The 20,922-nt window shown below is 28.7% G+C and overlaps 1 protein-coding gene across 1 annotated transcript; it reads right to left on the bottom strand.

Moving 5' to 3' along the window:
- Nucleotides 1–1,456: 1,456 nt before the first annotated feature.
- LOC132933502 (uncharacterized) lies at nucleotides 1,457–4,778 on the bottom strand. Its single transcript, XM_060999770.1, has 5 exons — nucleotides 4,663–4,778; nucleotides 2,728–2,838; nucleotides 2,268–2,524; nucleotides 1,693–1,852; nucleotides 1,457–1,575 (listed from the first exon to the last, which is right to left on the bottom strand). The coding sequence occupies exons 1-5, from the start codon at nucleotides 4,748–4,750 to the stop codon at nucleotides 1,457–1,459; spliced, it is 735 nt and encodes a 244-aa protein (XP_060855753.1). The 5' UTR covers nucleotides 4,751–4,778.
- Nucleotides 4,779–20,922: the final 16,144 nt, after the last annotated feature.

The raw sequence follows: 20,922 nt of genomic DNA, 5'->3' as shown, positions 1-20,922 counted from the left end.
CTATGAATTATATTTAAAAGAAATTTTTTAAAAATATTAATTAGAACAAAAGTTATTTCATTTGTCAGATCTCAGTGGGACACCCTGTACCTTCAAGTTATAAACAACATTGCATTTTTAGGTTGAATTATAATTTAAATTCAATACTAGTTTAAATCGGTGATTTTAGTTATATTTTATGATACCTATATTTTTTTAAATAAAATACATACACATTTTAACAATGGAAAATATGCTTTATTAAAAATAGAAAAAGTATAATGTTTAATACATTTGTTTATTTTATTTTAATAATGCTGCATTTTCCTGTTCGGTTTTTCGTTACGCTAACATTATCGTTTTTTCGGTTCTGTGAATTACTTATTGAACTCGGAATAGTGAAACACAGATAAAAATATTTGTCTAGTTTTATCCTACAATAATTATATTGTTTACCCATATAGCAAAATTACATTTTAAAAACATTTTCAAAATATCTTTTAGAAAACGAAAAACATTTTAATATCATTTTCTAATCATCAACCTAGGTTTTAAAAATATTTTTAAAACATTTTTTGTCGCGAAAAAAAAATCATCAAAATGTTTTTTAATCATTTCAAAAATATTTTCTATTATATTTTGAAAACATATGTAATGTATGTATCTAAAATATTTTTTAAAAATATTTGCAATATATTCTTATTAGTCCGTTTAATTCTGGCCATCAAATAAATCAATATGACAATATAATATAATAATATAACTTATATATTATGTTTAAACGTTTAAAGGGACCCATTATAATTTTGATAAATACATAAAAAAAATTATTTCCCAAAAACTGCTATAGTGCATAATATATTATGTATATATATTATATTATACCATGACAAGTATAATAAATTATGTACAAAAGATCAAAAATTAAAATTTCCTACTATATTATAATTACCTAATTACAAACTTGAATAAAAAAAAATACCTATATAGTACCTATATAAAAAGATTTATATTACCATATTTATACTTGCTGTAAGATATACTTTTTTTGTAAATATAAAAAGAAAAACAAATAATAATAGGAAATAGGAAAAGGTAGTTGATATTCACTAATAAATATTAACACATTTGTTATTACTAGTAGGTACCTAATGTAATTTTTATTTTTATTTTTATAGACAATATATTAATAATTATAGGTAACACATTTAAAAGGTATCTATAGAAATATAGCTAGTGTGTGTAATATACTACAATAGTGTAGTATTTGAATTATACATAGTATACATTACATACACGTGTTTATATTATTTTATATGTATATAAGTGTGGTATGTATATAGGGGATAGTGTATAATATTATTGAGTACCTAATGAGTTTAAATTATTGATTTTAAATTATGTAATACTGAATTTTTAAGTTATTTATATATAATTATGAGAATACAGTTGTGAATTAAAAATTTAATTGAATGAACTATTGTTTAGATTTTTTTTTTTCTTCTCTAAATTTCGCGTTTGCCATAAAAAATTTCATCGGCTTCAAAATTTCCATATCCGTACAATTTCTGTGTGCTTGTATACTTCGTACAGTAGCTGAAACGTTCAAAAAATAGACTTAAGATATAGTAGATATGTTATTTTGTTATTTAGAATTATTCTAGCAGGTACTAGGTATTAGGTTTTAAAAAATTTTACGAATTGTATAATTACCAAAAATAATGGAACAAGAATTAAGTATAGAAAATACATTTTTCTTTTTTTGGCCAGCGTATGAAAACTGTGCTAAAAGGTTGTTGTGGAACATTTTCGCCATTATCTGACGAGTCATATCAGACACCGATGGCCGTTCCAGTCTTGCTAAATATGTTTGCTGAAAAACAAATACTTATTATTGTCTATTGTTTAATATTTATTTTGTATTATAGCTATAAAAAGTTATTTTTTTACACTATATTCAGACGATTTTGAGTAAAGATAATGTTAATGAATAATGTTCGATGTATAGGAATTAATTGCTATTTTTTAACAATCAATTTCACAATTATTATTCATTTTATACACTTTATACATAATTAAAAATTAGATATCTACATAGTTGTAGATACTTGAATTTTTTATTGATATTGGCGTAAACATTTTAAGTTTTTTATGCATCGTATATCTAAGTAGTAAGTATGCATTTACTTAAATTAGGTAGATATAGGTTGTATAAGAGTAGTATAACAAACAAAATATTATAGTAAATAACTAATAAGTATAATCCATTCACATTGCATAAGTATTACCAATTTTAGTCGGAAGTCATTATCCTTCAACTTCTCTTCAAGTACAGTTAACTCGTCAATATTGGTTAATGGAAATTGATTAAAATCTTCATCGATTAAATAGTCATTGTTGGTCTGTAGTAATGATGAAGATAAAAGATTATTTGATTTTTTCATAATATCATTTAACATATTTTCAATCCTGTCGAGTTTTTTTGTGTTTTCCCTAATTTCATACTTCATATTTGTCATTCCTCGAAGAATATTGATGACAATTTCTGAAAAATATGTGCATCATTTATATTATTTAAAACGTATAAAGTATAAAGTATTTATAGGTACCTATTTAATATTTAGGAATATGTATAAATATGTAAAATGTATTAGATATAGCCATATAGGTAATTATATAGTTTTTAGGTAGGTATATGGTAAATTATAATTCATAGATATTTTAACAAACTATTTTTACTATTATTACCTCGATCTTTCAAATTATGAGGCGTTGGTTGAGTTGGTGTATGATCAAAATGTAATCGTTTTTTACCTTTTGATTTTGATGGTGAAACAATACTAATTTCGTTAATTGAATCTTAAAAAAAAAACATACGTTCACAAAAATATAATACAAGGACACAAGGTATACCATAATATAGGTACCTATTTAACGCTGTGATATATAGGTATATATATATATATAATCTACAATATTAAATTAACAATAATTAGTGAGAAAGCATAAAATTAGTGCACATTTTTCTCAAAATATAATATGAGAGGAACACATAATATTTTATCTCAGTCTACTCATAAGCAATTTTTCAATTTACCCACCTACTCAATACTTTCTAAGTTTTTAAGTAATATTTTGACAGTATTTCAATATAGTAATGACCTTTAGGTAGTATGTACATTTTAAAATAGTATTTCTTATTACATATTATACTAATATAGGTATAGTACAGTATAGTATAGCTGTTTAGTATAACAGTATAAGTATAATATAGGTAACACGTCAAAGTTTTCTTGGTACTCGGTAACTGATACGATTTAAAAAAAAAAAATAGTGGTTCAAAAACTAAATTAAATTGAAAATTTGAAAACAATAGTTTCATATTTTTTTTTTAAACATAACGTTTATTATTTGCTACCGACTATAATAGCTGTATATTTAATTCATAATAACTAGGTAGGTACCTACTCTATTTTTGTAAAAGATTAAAGAGAAATGTGAATATTCTTATTCAAATCATCAATTGTATTACCTAATGTTTGATAAAATTTACTATTATAATTACATTACTATGTATTAATATATTATATAATTATATGTAATATACCTATTATTTATCTATAATAATATATTTATATTATATTATAATTATATAATAACAATACATAACAATATTTATCTATCAAGTCATAGAAATCGATTGTTTTTCACAAATTATTTAAGTTGTGATAATAAAACCGCCAATTCAATTGATAACATCAAACCCACGTGGGCACGTGTCTCATTAGTCATTGTTGTTGTCTGGCGTTCCGTTTAGGTCGTTAAAGGCTAAAGCGTATTTCTATATTATTATATTATACTTCTTATGTTAGTACTTGAGTATTTCTATATTTCTATTCAAATTATAAACATAAATATTTAATACCGTAGATAGGTGTATAAAATATTATAATATTTTACAATAATTTTACCGTTAAGTTCTTTTTGTATTTTGTCGAGTTTGTTGTCGAAATAAGATTCGTTATGATTTATTGTCATGCTTTTGCCATCATCATTATCATCATCATCAGTTATGTTCCACATGCCAGCGGGTGAGTTCATTAATGTCACATTATTTTCTGAATCAAATATTATTAAACAAAATTATATTGTTTAAGACTCATAGTATTTAATGTTAATTTTAGTAGGTTATTAAAAAGTAGGTATAAATATTAAGTAGGTACTAAAATAGTCGATAGGTACTAAGGTACCTACAACAGGGGTGTTATTTCAACTTTTTGAAAGGTATGCTACTAACTAGGAAGGCCAAAATAATTTTCTGCAGACCAATATTATGTATTGTAATTTTTATTACAAACAATTATTTAAATCTTTATATGTGGTCCATGTAATAATCTTATTATATATAGACACAATTGTAAAAACAAATATTGTATTTTTTTTTCTCAAAATATTGAGCCCAGGAATTCTAAATTATATTAATAGTATGTAAATATGTAATGTACAAGTACATAAAACAAATCTTGAAATCCTCAATTATTCATAAAATACTTAATATAAACTAAATATTTTCATATTTATTTTATTTTTACTTCAAATAACGCCCCTGAACTACTAATCTATACTCAGGTCTATAATACTTATATTTGTAAGTTATCAGATTTAAATTTATATTTTTCATACCACTAAAAGTTTGTTTTTGAGATGATTTTTGAATTGCTTCACATAACAAATTTGGTTTGTCATTTATTCGGCAATTTTTTTCCCTCATCCATTCATCATCAAATGACGTATTTGGCAATTTTCTTTTGCCTATTTTTAGTACATATTATATTATTGAAGACATAGTTTACTTAAAGTATCTTCTTACATTTTTCACTAGTTTTTCTTACCTTTAAGTTTTTGAGGAGTATATATCATGTCAGTATCCAAATCATCAGTATCTGTAACATCTAATACGAGTATTGTATTGGATAAGTACTTATAAAATAATTAACTAAGTTTATCATTGTATTACCAGCTTTCTCTGTAAACTTGGGAGGATTTGGTACTTTCTGCTGAACGGCCTCTAACGTTTTGTTTTTTTTAGTCTTTTGTGTTGAAGTATTTAAACAATTATCGCTGTTAAATTGTTTTTTGTACCTGTCTTTTCTGGTTTCTTTTCCTTCGTTTGATGATGACAAGTCTGATGTAAATGTTGCTTTAGTAGCTTTCATCTTAGCTTCTTTTAAACTTACTAAAAATTAGGTAGGTATAACTTTAAAATATTTTTCATATAGATATTTGTCAATGATTAGTAATTAATTGTTATATTATAATCAATATTCTATTAATTTAAATTTGTATATTTAAAACACTAAACAAATGTAGGTATAATAAACTGATGTGTTTAACTATAACATTATTACTTACTAATATCTGTTGCCAAAACCCGTACATTATACCAGTTGTACTCATATGTATTGGGATGCATCATTTTTTCAATCCGTTTTTGAGGATTAAAATTTGATTTTGGCCAAGCACACTTAATGCCATCTTTTGATAGCCAATTGGAAGGAACAGCCTCAACAACATTTTCATGTTTAAATACAACGACAGAAAAAGTCATTTTTCAATATATTTCACTAAAATTTAAGTTAGAAATAATTATATTTATGTTTAATCCATATAATTTGTAATCATATTTTATTTAAATTATATTTTATTATTAAATACAGTTTATAAATGTACCTATATAATTATTATTTTTATTTATTAGTTTAATATTCTGAATGTATTATTGGTAGAGCTATGTTTTGGCCATCTTTTTCTATAAGCATTACTTTTTTTTTAATATCTTTTAGAGGAATCCAAATTAGCTCATTTGATAAATTTTTAACTATGTATATATCTAAGATAGTTGAGCTTATTGGTTCTTCATAGAATGGTATTTTAATTAAGTATAACTTTCCAATCAAAACAACTTCATTTGTGTTCATTGTATGTCCTATATTGAGAACTTCCATAATATTATTGTCTTTGGTCAATATAAAGCGATCAGCTGTGGACATTGTCTTAATTTTCATATTTTTGAAATGCACATTTCTATATTGTAGTGATGTCAAATCATCTAATAGAGGTCCATTTGAGTGTTCTTTTTTTAAAGTGATTTCTGTTTTTATATTTTTATGCTGAAAATTATTATGTTCGTTGTGTTCATAATTCCTTTTTATGATTTGTTGAAGTGGTTTATCTGACTTTCTTATCATCTTTTTAAGTGATTTCATGAAGTTTTCAAAAGGGAAGGAACTTATATTATCCAGAGAACCAAAATTGATGTAGTCATCAGCAATATGTAGTAGGCCATGAACGTTATGAGAAATAAAATGTTTTCCATAAATTATTTCAAAATTTTGTACAAAATATTTAAGTAAGTCTCTTGCATAATTTATGTACTTAATTTCCATATTATTACTCAATAGTATAGTCATAGCAATATTTAGTGACATAAAGTGTTTGAAACATTCATCTTTAATACAACCTTTGAAAATAATTTGCCCTGTGTACAATAGAATTTGTCTGAATTCAGTGGCCTTGAATCTTGCTAATTCATTCAAAGATCTTGGCTTACGTGCAAATTCACAAGGTATACTTGATTTCAAAGATATAAGTTGTTCTGATATTTTTTTTGATACTGAACTTTGTATTCTTACATTTAAAGGACCTCTATCAAGCCATAAATGGATTAACTTTTTCACTATACCAAGACAAACAAGATGCATATAGTCCAGTGCAAATGTATCAACAATATCAATATTTGGTAGACCAGATAATATAGAAATTATATTTCCAGTATGATGTTCTTCATATTTTCTGGTGACATAGTCATTATGTGTACGTTTTATTAAACTACTATTAGTAAATGGAAAGCATGTTCGATTTTTCAGGTATTCACCTTCTTCCAAACATCGCGTACATGAATCAAAACCTGCATGACCTTTTATTTTAAGTATAAATGATTTTGCTGGAGAATCTAGAGAAAACCCATCTATAATCACTTTCATAATTAATCCATTTATATTGATACCATTTGTTAATAATAACTTAGCTTCTGACACAAATTGATCTAGATAATCATTAGAATCATCTGGCTTCTGGTAGCCCCAATAAATTCCAATGGGAAACACCGAGTTGCGATTAGGGCGTATGTATCCTAAAATTGGCCATAACTGGCTTGAACTGCTTTTCGCGATTGGTAAACCGTCAATTCCAATAACAATTTTAATAATATCAATATTACTTGTGGAATTTATTTTGAAATGATTTTGAATTGCATTACTCAAGCCAAAATGATAATATTGACCGGGTTTTATCGTAGTTAAATTTTCTGTCTCATTCATTGTTCTTGTTTGTAGTATAGTCCGAGAATCCTTGGGAAGTTTTGATAATACTGGCACTTTTCTTAAAACTTCCAATAAACCATCCAAAGCATTTCGGCAAATATTAAAGTCTGTTACCCATTTGACTAAATTATGTTTAAATTCATCAAGAACATCAGTTGGTTTATTTGTTATGGGCAATATATTTTCAGAAACCTAAAATATATAATGTAAGCCCTTATAAATTTTAATGTTTATAAATAATTATTAAATAATATGCTGCATTTATACTTTGAATAATGTGTGATCAGGAGTTAACTGAGGACTATCACTTAAAAGTTCTTGAGCATAGTTTTCAGGAATAGTTTCTTCTGTATTGTTATTATCTACTTGCATTATATCATCTGGTCTAAATTTTACTACTTTATTAGTATAAGTGTCAAATCCAAGTATAGAGTCTAGCTCTTCCTTAACACGCCTTTGTATTGTTCGTTTACTTGCCATAATTCCTATGTTGATTTTCATGTTTAAATTTAAAAATAAAAATGAAAAATATCAGTATTACTATTAATGAAGGCAATGTAGGTACCTCAAAATGAATTTGATAGATTCATATAATTATTCATGTTAATATTGACACATATTATTCTTCTTTCTCTTACTATATATTACTCTATATTGTTCTCATAATTAATTATGTTATTCATACCTATCACATTATATTTTAATATAAACATATTTATTTAATATGTATTTATTATTTTAAGTTGTCTCTTATTCTTTCTATAAACATATTGCTAATATAAAATTACTTGTTTTATATACATGTATACAGTTCTGTCATATTTTATTTTATGTATTTGAAATTTTTTTTCCATGAATAAAGAATTATTATTATGATTATTAGTTAAAGTTATTATAAAAAAATTATGATCAGCTACTTATAAATTTAAAACTCTAATATTATCTAAATGTTGTAAGTAACTAGGTATGTATAATATATATATTATATAACTTATTGTACACATAGTGAAATGAAAAAAAATTATAAAATATTAGTTGTATAATAAAATAATGCACACCATAAAATATTTTACTATTCTACTTAAATAATTACATTTTATATTTAAGTATCTGCAGACTGCTAATTTTAGTATAGCTGATATTTAAATCTAACATATTGGACAAATATTGGATACATTTTTATTTATTTTTAATCACTAATTACCTAGTAATTTATGCAATCCATAATAATAAAATTATGAAACACGAAAAATAAAAAATAATAATTATGTCCAGGAGGAAAAAATTAAAAATGGTAAAAATTAATTAGACACTCAAATGGTTAATTAATCAATATAATAAAATAATATATAATAATATTAATCACTATTACTACATTGAATTGAAAATTTGTTGTGATTAGTATTAAATAATAATTTAACATAATATTAATAAGTCGTTTTTGAACTTAATTAATTAAAACATACATAAATAAATTTATATTATGTTATACTTACAGAAATGTTATACGTAGGTCACCAACAATTTGGTAAATTGTTAAAATTGGTTTATTTATATTTACAAACAAAACAACGAACAGGAAAACAATATTTCAGCTTTTGTCTTTAGTTTTAGACCACTAAAGGAAATATATTATGAGAGTGAACAGTGAACTTTTAATAAAGTAGTCGCGGTTTGCGGAATGAACAACTAGGCAAAACCTCGAGCGAAACAGCGCAGATTCTATTCTATCGTGCACACTTAACCGCGGTATTAGCAGGCATATCTTCTGATATGCGATTGGTTCTTGGCGGATGACTGATTCTGCGAAAATCTGCGATTAAGTTTAATAACCAGGCTAAACCTTTGTGCGTCTTTGTCTGAAGCCCGCGGTCCGCGGTCGTCCGATAATTCTTATAATAGTACACTATTTTATTTCCACTAAGTGTTTACTGTTTACGTACCTACTTCATAATTATTGTACATTTTAATTTTTGTAAATTATTTGTAAAATAAGTACTTTAAAATATCAACGAGAGATACAATTATTATTATTATATAGTGCCAAATCCTATGTAAATTATGCTAATAAATAATAATACGAATAGCGTGTTTAATGTTTATAGAAATTATAGCAATAATTGTGTACTAACGATCCTTATTAGTACTTACCAGTGGCGTATTTACAAACTAATTTTGGGGGGGGGGGTGTCATAATAGTGAAATAATTTTATTATTATATTATTGATAATATGTTTAAAATTTGACATCTTCAATTTGGCCTTTGGGGGGGGGGGGTGGAAACCCCCAGCACCCCCCCCCCCCCCATAAATACGCCACTGGTACTTACCAGTTCCCAATCCGCTAATAATTATATATAAATACGCATTATAATTTAAACTAATATGCCTATATTATTAGTTAAAGACACACTATAAGGTATATAAAATGTATATAATATATAATATAAAAACAGTAATATTATATCATATAGGTAATATATTTTATTTTTATTGGCACAGCATCAACAAATAAGGTTATTAGCTTGCCAATAATAATATAATATTTTATTATATATTGTAAATTGTAATAGTATGATCATTATTATACTGTCGCTTTTATAATAATATGAAAACTCTTAAGAAAAGATGCCTAGTGCCTACTCTTTGTTTTCTCCCTCCAGCTCACGCGCAACAATATCGATAAAACGTACATATTTATGCAGAATCATTTTTTTAAAAATGTTTTTGAGTAATCATCATGGAGTAAAATCACCTATTAAAAAAATTATAGGGAGTAATAATATATTTTTGAGGTATGAGTGTGTATGTATATGTATGACAATATCGCTTCGCATAAATAATGTCTCAAAAAAAAGTTTTTTTTTTTTTGTAAGTCGAATTCAAAGTCAAATAATATAAATAAAATACAACCTAGCCGATATATATATATCAAACCCTCAAAAATAATGTATTTTATAATTTTTTATTAGAGAATTACTCAAAAATCATAATAAAAAAAAAAGCGATTTTTATGTGAAAACCCGGTAAACATTTTTAAAATAAATTAGAAATAACTTTTTGATAATATTTTCTTCAGATATATTAATAATATCATTAAAACCTATATTTTGTGATAATCTTAAAATATTTTCTAGAATCATTTTCAATGCATTTTAAAAATAATTTAAAAATGATATTAAATATAATATATTTTTAAGATGTTTTTAAAATATTTTAAAGGAAATATTTTCCTTACGATGATTAAAATATATTTTTAAAATGCCATCATCATACAGAATGCTATGTGGGTAATAGCAAAATTAATAATAATATTTATTTATTAATTGCAAATTTCACTCGAATTTTTGATATATAAATAAAAGACATCATTTTTGGTAGAAAAAAAAAGATGTTATATAAAAATTAAACAAATCACTTTGTGTAACAAAATCTATTAAAATAAAAACAATTTTAAAATTATAACTCATCGTTAGAATTTTCAGAGTTTTCTTTCACGGTGTTGCATGTCGGACAATTAGGAGTAGTATGTTCTTTACATATATACACACCACATAACGAACAACTGACCTATAAAATATAATATAAAAATAATATAATGTATAAATAACCAATAAATATCTTTATAATGGTACCTTTGTAAAGCGATTTTTTCTTATTGGACAAAAATTACATCTGATTCGTTGATCACTTGTCGAAACATTTGGATTCGTACTTTCTTTATTATTTTGTGAAGTACATCCAGTCATTTTTATTATTTGTTGCCGAAGCAGAAATGATAAACATGGCTATTGGGTACGGTAATATCAGCGCTTGTCGGATGTCGCGGTTAACTTGTGATTCGGCCCCGCGATGTTTATAACAACGAACCGGTCGCGTTACGTCGTTTCGCACGTTTATCATTACCGTGCACCCTGCGTTGCCTCCTTAGATCATATACTATGGATGGAGCTATCCGTATAATTGCTATAGCACCAAACTGTGTCCAACATCATCCCCACCACCTTCAAAATTTCACGGTACATGACACTAATGCACATGCCCGAAAATCAGTAATCAGTATCAACAATGCCAACTGATAAGTGATAACACATTTTTAATAACTATTAACTATATAGTTGTATATTATAGTAAGTAGTAACAACTACTATTCTGAATAATGTTAATGCATAAGAAGTATTAACTAACATTTTAACAATATTTATTAAAATTTACATTTTACCATAGTACACAATATTTAATTAAACAAAACTTAGTCCAAATTCTAATAAATAAACTAATAAATAAATTATGGTAATCACATTTGAAAATGTCTTAATTACATAAATATTAAAATTTTAAAAATACAATACAACATCAAATATCAATACATCATTTCATTGCCTACTGATTTTTGAATAAAATTAACTATGTCATGTTCCTCCGAATATTTTTTTTGGTGATTGATAAAGTATGCATTTCAGCAAAATGATGCAATCTTATGTTGACATAATGGCGGATTATTAAATGTATTAGTTGCGATCTATGATTATTGAAAACGTCTTGGTTCAATATGTGATTTTTCATTATGTCATTATTGAAGATATATGTTTCAGAACAAACTTCATTCATAAATTTAATGCATAAATATTGACTTATATTTTTTTTGGTTAAAAGTAGATGATTATTCATTCTAATAACATGTTCTGTAGCTAAGCAAATTTTTTGTATATCGGCAGATGTGTTAATTAATCCGCCGTTATTTTTAATTTATAACAGTAATGATACAGATTCATTGTTTTCATTTTCTAATTGGGATTCACAGATCTTACAAATATTTTTTTGCCTTTTGATTTTACGGACTATAAATCCACTGGTATATTTAACAACATCTATTACATAATCTTCTAAAGAAGGTCTTTGGTACTCATAGTCGTGATCAAACTCTTCAAAATATTGTGATTCATCATTATTGTTATAGTTAAAAATCGCATCAGCGTCACTCCTTTTATTTGCACTCACATAAATAATGGTAAAGGTGTCCAAAAGAGTGCAGTTTCCCAATGCTGAACCACTTATATTGTGACGTAAAAGTAACCTTTTATACGCCGATCGAAATTGAACGGCGTTTGGATTATTATTAAATCCACCACGACTTCTCAACGCACTGAAAAACACCTCCAAGTGATCTTGGCTGCTTTTATATGAAAGTAAGTATGAAATATGAGGTTTTAGAATTTCATATAGTTTTAAAAGATTTGTTAAACATATAATTAGTCCTAAAAATCCAGTTTTACGCTGACTTTTCAATAGATACTCATTGTTTGGATTATTATTGTTGTTGCAATATGTAAGGTTTTCAACGTATTTTTTAAAATAAATTAAAAACTCTGATATGTATTGTTTGTTTGCATCATTCAATGGTCGGAAGTAATTTCCTTTTCCTAATTTGTTACGACAGTTTAACAAATCAAATACATTGTTTATAATTTCACAAAATTCTGCTGTGGGCTTAACTCCTGATAATAATTTAAGCTCTTCACAAAACAACAAACTACTACTTACACTTTGATTAAGTGTTTGTGCTGCTAGGCGCACATTCATTTTATTTTCAAAACTACGTATATGTGTTTTTTTTAATTTATTGGCTGCATGTAGACCTTTAGACTCCTGTAACTCCTGTAATTTTACTATATGCTTCCATTTTATTATTCATATGAGACGCATCCCAAAATACATAAATTGGATTAAACTGTAATGGTGTGAATGGATTATTAAACCATGGCTTAAATTTTGGAGAAAAATAATCAAAATTTGATCCCAGTGAAGTGCACATAGATAAATTGCTGGGAGCTCCATCAAATGTGATAGAATGGCAAATTACACCAGTTTCTTGCAAAAGTTCAAAACACTTGGTCAGAAGATTGGCCCTTTCACTCCCACATAAGCTATGTATCAAAAAATATCCTAGAGGTACTTTCCAATGACCGTTAACGCAAACCGCAAGGAAAACCAAAGCATTTGTTGCTTCTTGTGCATTGTCAAAATCTTCACTGTCTTCTCCAGCATTAGTACCCAAGTCCACCCGTCCATAAAATTTACCATTTAAATAGGATATTTGCTTTCTTATTGACATTTCATCAATACAAATTTTGCATATTATTGGTTGAGGAGATTGTTTTACACGTGATTGAATAGCTTCAAAAGCTTCTTTTGTAAATCCTGGTGTTACCGTCAACTACTGAATACCAAGTTTTTAATGTTGCTGGGTGAGGTAGTAAATTTATAAAAGTTTTCCTAACAAACATATATGCCTTTGAAGAGTAAAACTGTAATGTAAGGGCAAAGCTTCGAATAGATGATGAATATTTACTATTGCGGTATTTTAATGCTCTATTTAAAATATCTTTAATAGGCTCAGAAGTAGTGTTCTAGAAAAAAAAAAACCACTACTATTAAATTATAATTATTGTAAATATATTAATAACAATGATTTATACAGTTTATACATAAACCAACAGCTGCTCGGTTACTATAACTACTCTACTACTACTCTAGTGTTCTAGAAGAAAAAAATACACTGCTACTAAATTATAACACAAACACAATTTTGATTTTATTGGTCCATTTTTGATACAAATCAGGATGATTGAAATTCATAAAAACAAAAAATAAAAATTGTATTAATATTAGCTGCACAAATAACATAATCTCATAAATTAATGTCAATTTATTGTTTACAATGATTTATACAGTTAGTTTATAGTTTATACATTACCAGAATGTTGTCATGGGCTGCTTCACTCAATAAATTCTGTTTTTTCATGTATGCAAACAAACTTTTCAATGATGATAATTTTTTTTGTAACCTATTAATTCGTTGTTTTAATGTTTTGATTTTTCTCCTCTGTTTAATGATTTTTAATTTAGCCAATTTGAAATTTTCTTTAGCACGTTTCGGAGTACACAAGTCTGGAGTAGTCACATCACCAACATAACAAATTCTCCTTCGTTTTGGAGTTTCTGAAATGAAATGATTCATTATGACATATAAATAACACTAATAAATTACAATTTATAAAAATATTCATTATTAATATACCAATAATGCACTCAGATGGTCTAGAAGATGGTTCATTGTCAGTAATTTCAATTACTAAAATAAAGTATAAAACAGTTTCAATTAAAATGAAATATAATAATTAATTAATAACTATTCTTACTTTGATTAATATTTTGACTTGTGTCATTGTGTGAACAAGACAGTTCACTGTCAGTTATTTCAAGTACTAAAATAAAGTATAAAACAGTTTCAATTAAAATGAAATATAATAATTGATTAATAACTATTCTTACTTTGATTAATATTTTGACTTGTGTCATTGTGTGAACAAGACAGTTCACTGCAGTTATTTCAAGTACTAAAATAAAGTATAAAACAGTTTCAATTAAAATGAAATATAATAATTGATTAATAACTATTCTTACTTTGATTAATATTTTGACTTGTGTCATTGTGTGAACAAGACAGTTCACTGTCAGTTATTTCAAGTACTAAAATAAAGTATAAAACAGTTTCAATTAAAATGAAATATAATAATTAATTAATAACTATTCTTACTTACAATTTTTACTATAGGATACCATACGATCAGGTTCAATCATTTGCATTCTGTTTCAAGAAAATACAATTACTAAAAATAAAAGCACATTAAAAAAATAACCATAAATTCTTACTTAGGTTGGTTCACATATACATGTTGTGCAATCTTCTTAAATTTTGTAGGAACTGCACCAGGTTTTAATAATTTCCTCTTTGTCGCCTTATAACTATGTTGTTCAAAATGGAGGGAACATATTCTCCTGTCTGGAGAATAGTCGTTTTCATTATAGCCACAGGCTTTTAGCCAAGCGTTTCTTAAATGTTTATCAGCAGATAACCTGGAAATGTAATTTTAATTTATAAAATGCTACCTATCACCAGCCAAGTATTCATTCTATATAACAATGTTTATATATTTATAACTTACGTGTGCAATGTTAAGCCTGAGATTTTGGATGGAGTTGATTGGCAATAAAAACAACAAACTCTGCCCATGTTGATGAAAACAATTTAATAATTGAATATACAATTTTGATATCCAATTAGTGATTACTAATTAGTTAGTACTTGCCACTTGGTAAAAAAAATTAATAAGTTGACAAAATTTAAAAATTTGATTTTAAACGTTTTAATATTTAATTTCAACGTTATCACTTATCAGTTAACAGTATCATTCACATATATTTCTGAGCATGCGCATTAGTGTCGTGTACCGTGAAATTTTGAAGGTGGTGGGGATGATGTTGGACACAATTCGGTATACGCATAGCTCAATCCATAGTATATGATCTAAGGTTGCCTCTTAACAGTATTCTTATCTTATGATAAGATATTGTTGTTTTTCGTGTGTGCGTTCGCTCGCTCTCGTTCTTTTTTTTTGAAAAAATGTGAGACGTTACTAATTTATTATTACGTTTTTGTTTTTGTCTTCGTGTTGCCGTTTTGTAGGGACGTCGTTGTAATGCGCGCCCTCGCCGCCATTGACATCGTTTTGCCGTCTTCTTAAAGCGTGTAGTACTCTCGTGCTACACTGTACACTTTAATTATTTAATGACGTGCTTCGATGTCCTGTTGTTGATAAGTTGGTAGAGTCACAAAGGTATGTTTGGAAATAGTAAATAAATTCACGATTGTATTATACGTTAAACAGTTAGTTTAATAAAATAATGTAAAATAAAATAGTCACAAAGTAAAATACATTTGCACTTAAAATTTGTAGGCAGAGTTTACGCTCGGTACCTGAGAACTACGTGCAGTAAGCTAGTAAAAAGTAATTCTAAATCTATGTACTAATTTAGTACCCTTATATACACATGACCTCTTATCCGTGGCGTGACCCCGACAAAGCCACCGGATAGGCTCACTAAAATACATGCATAGGAGTTGTTTACGCCGAATATTCATGAATAAGCACTAGTTACAAAAACATTTATAATTAATGTAATATTTCATATTACATTTTTCTCAGTATCCATGAATACGCGTTTCCTAATCAAAAAGGCCAAAGGACAAAATAATATGTAAAAATACTTAATACCAGGAAACGTCAACTATACGAGTAAACATGGTTTACTACATGCCTCCCCTGTAAAATTGGAGCCGTAGGTTCCAATCAATACATATTCTTAAGTGTCGGATATCGCATGTGTCTGGTACGTCCCTTGGATCTTGTAAAAGTTGAACCTCGCAAATCGGTCGGAGATTTCTAGGATGTAGCGATTGGATTTCTGGACAAAGAAGGAAACCCCTAGCAAGTTTACATTGACTATAGTGGAATTCGTCTTATGCTACATAATGTTCCTTATTTTTACTTATCGCTAAAAACTTATGACTAGGTGCAATATACATACAATTTATAATATTTTGACAATAAGGCTTAGGTATTAAGTGATATAAAATAAAATTGTTTTGATATATTAATGGAATTGTTATGATAAACACAATGTTATTATTAGAGTAGTATATTTTAATATATTACAGTCTTACTATATCATTAACAGTTCCGATTGATAATGCGTAGGGAAAATCTGTCCCGATAGGTAAAGAAAGCCTAATGTCTTGAAATTGCCCTAGTAGTTCGTATGTTCCTATCAAATACGGATAAAACATATTTTTTTTTTTTAAATTATCCATAGTCGGTCTTATATTTGAATAACTATCCGTATACTAATAGGATACAATAAAATAATAAAAATAAAATAAAAAAAATAAAAAAAATTAATTCGTTCTAATTCTGGCATTATGTCTGCGTCTAGCCATTCCCCTTAGCTTTAACATGCACCTCATCCCGTAGTACTGCCTTGCTTGTGTGTCTATTTCGGGATTGTTTTCGTAAAACTCGGTTGTAACTCGCCACGCTAGGGTGCGACCCGCTCTTAACTCTTCTTCGCTCTCATGTCCCTTAATCACCGGTGGTTCTATCCCTCGGTAAATAATGGTAGCTTGTCCCACTGGGGTTCTGTTGATGCAAAGCAAAATAATCATAAAGAAGTTTCTTATCATACTAAAAAAAAAACCCCCTAACTTAGCATTTTCAATGATCGACGATAATATGTCGATTTCTGTCAAATGTTTCGTTAAAAGTAAGTTCATATACGTAAAATGTTTAAAAAATAAACTTATAGTTAAAAATGTGCGTATTGTTATTATAGTTATTTATTTATTTATTATTATATTTTTTATATATAATATATATATATATTACGATTATATATATATATACGTTAATCATGAAAAATGTTTACATTATAAACGTGTATTCGATAATCACGTCGACCTTTCTTTATTGTAACGTTTTCATTATCATGGACCATGATTACTTCGTAAGGTCCCGACCAATTAAGACTTAGTGTATTCTTTTTATGTTGTTCTTTAATTAGAACTTTATCACCTACGTGTAAAGTCAATGGGTTAATAGTTTTGTCGTAATAACGTTTATTGTCTCGTTTTTTATTGATTAAATTATTCCGTGCTATTTCGTGTGCCTGTTGCATATTCCGTTTAAAATCAAACACATAGTTGTCGTAATTATATTGGGGTTCGACCCTCCTCGATAGTACTGCCGGAATATTAGGTTTATGCCCGAAAACAAGTTCATAAGGTGTATAATTAGTTGACGTATGTACAGTGCTGTTGTAACAAAATGTAGCGTAACACAAAAATTTGTCCCATTCATTGTCGTTGTCTAGCGAAACCACAGCCAAGGAGGTGGGGCCTGTGTGTTTCGCTGGGCGTCTCGGGGTTGACGGACCGCGGCGCTTGCCGATGGCCGGGGCGTCCACGTTGCCGGCGGATGGATACTGACTTAGAAAGTTTGCTAACACCGAGCCAATCGTCCCATTTACGGTCGATTACGTGAATCAACCGGTGACACGAGATCCAATCATGGCGTCTCCGACGAACGACTCGCTGAAGTGCGTGAGATGAGAATCACAGAAGGCCGACGCTAGCTCCTATACGCTTAAGGCGTCGCGTCGGGTGATTACTTCTCCGAACATCCCTCATGAGTACCTTGACCGATAGATGGTCCGCATTAGCTATGAGCAAAGATGCGTCCCTGGCGGGAGAGATCAAACCGAGCGGATGGGAAAGCGCACTGGCGACTCGGTCGGCGGAGGGGCGGTGATCTGGATTCAGTCAACCGTTTACAAATGACCCAGCTCTGGAGGAAGGACTCCGGTGTTGTGCGCCGGAACCAACCTCGACGGCTGGGTGCCACCAGTGGCAAAACCTTGAACGCACCAGCCTTAGGGCCGGCAAACACAGTTTGTCGTCAAAATAAGCACAATTTGTTACCGTAAGACTGAAATCACCGAAAAGTGGGCGGAGTCAGGATCCACATGCCTGACCTACGGGCAGGTAACATCTTAGTAACGTTATGCGGAAGCGAGGAAGCGGGGGCTAAGGCCCACCGCTGCCGTAAGAACGGCTAAAGAAACTGCGGTGACGACGGCGACGGTGGGCTCGGATCCCCCGCTGCTGAGTTAACACGAGGCTACCAGAACTCTGAAGGCGGCAGAGCGAGGGCAGGTCTGGGGGACCGCCGGCTACACCGGTCCGGTGTTCCCGCGCCCCCATGGGTGAAGCGCCCGCCGGTCGGGGAGGGGCTGGCGGGCCCCCGGAGCGGTCCGACCTAGGTTGCTGAAAGGGCATCGAGGTAACCCCGTGAAGACTTACTGGCGCTCACCCGCCTGGCAAGGACGGCCCAACCAGGTCACGACGAGCCAGGCGTGTAGACTGACCAGTACAAGTACACACCTGCTACCGGCCGCTCCAAGACGAGTCACGTTGAAAAACTGGCTGACTAATCTGGTCCGGGAAAGGGGCAGGCGGGGTACGGTCTTGGTTTTCATTTTTCAGTATACAATTGAAAATGGTACAAAAAGTTCTAGTAATACCTAGGTGAATGTATCATGACAATTTTAAATTAGTTATTACAAAATTAATTTAGCAAACTGACTAGTGGAAAAGTAAAATAAAAAAAAGTATTTAAATACATTGCAAGTATTTATATTTTGTTCTTAAATACTTTTTCTTAAAAGTATTTGAAATGTATTTTAAATACTTTCTGAATGGATGTATTTGTATCTGTATTTAAATACAATTTTAAAAGTATCTTTTACAAGACTGTTAAAAAGTAATATTCATATTTCGTGCATTCTCTCTAAATTGTCTGGCAAGGAAAATGTTTTAAACGTAAATTAATAACCGGATAGCTGTAAGTTTTTACTGCCGTCAAAAACGCCAAATCAAGTAAAAAATTTAAATATTCCGCACGGTCGAACTAATCATAAAGCTGCTTCGATTTATTAGGGGCTAGCAGGTGTCGCCTACCTCGACTTTAGACAGGTATGCAAGGAGAGAATTGCACTATAGATGAGATGCTAGAAGGGTTTCGAGGGCGTTGCAGTTTTCGAAAATATATACCAAATAAGCCAAATAAATACGGTATCAAAATTCAAGCACTCGTTGATTCTCGTACATTTTATACGTCTAATATGGAGGTTTACGTAGGAACTCAGCCGGATGGCCCTTTAAAATGTGACAATTGAAGGGGTCAATGGATAAAGGTGTTAACTAACATTTTTGAAATTGTTCACAAACGCAACTTTTGTAACTAAATATTTGTAAACCATGGAACTTTTTTGATATTCAATATATGAAATTACTTATAAGAGTATAAATATGGGTCTAGGGGTCCTCTGTAACATACTATAACTTGGATATTGTACTTCCACCAAGTAACTAAAAAACGTCATTTAACACCTTTATCCATAAAATAATGGTATGGGTTATAAAGAGAAAATGTTTTTATGATTTATTTTTAATAAAATACATTATTAGTCAAAAAAAAAATATAATATAACTTTAATGTTTAGAACTTAAAACACCAATAAAAAAAAAATTAATTAACTTTTATCAAATATTAACCAAATCAATATTTATAATATTACTATGAATAATACTTGTACTTAGAAAAACAGAATATAATAAAATTAAGCTTATAATAGAAAATATTGTTCATAAAACCACTTGAACTCATCAGGAACAAATTGTACTTGTGTTCTTATGTTGTCTAGTTTTTCTTTAGATATATTCCCAGTATTGTCAGTCAGTCTTTCTAAAGTATAGTTGTTAGCATTGTTTGTTTTATCCTTAAGGATATGCACTGTTTGCACATAAATGGAACAGTTTCATCATGTGACTCTTTATATTGGTAGCTACCAAATTTACTTGTTCGTATCCATTTAATACTGTCACGAAAATATACTTTTTCACCATCAATATTTTTTTTTTTATTTACTAAGCGTAATTTAGATGGCAGTATCTCAATGTTTTGGAAATGGTGTTTCATGTCTGAAATGACAGCATTTTTTTTGCTTGCTTCTGTTATTATTTGTCGATATTGCTCTGGTGTATATATATTTTGGTGCTTTCTGAGTCTTTTTTCGACTCTGCCAAAATCTCGGTCTGAGTCAAG

Source organism: Metopolophium dirhodum, chromosome 1 (assembly GCF_019925205.1).
Source record: "Metopolophium dirhodum isolate CAU chromosome 1, ASM1992520v1, whole genome shotgun sequence".
Classification (NCBI taxonomy): Eukaryota; Metazoa; Arthropoda; class Insecta; order Hemiptera; family Aphididae; genus Metopolophium; species Metopolophium dirhodum.
This window is presented reverse-complemented; position numbering and strand designations above follow the sequence as displayed.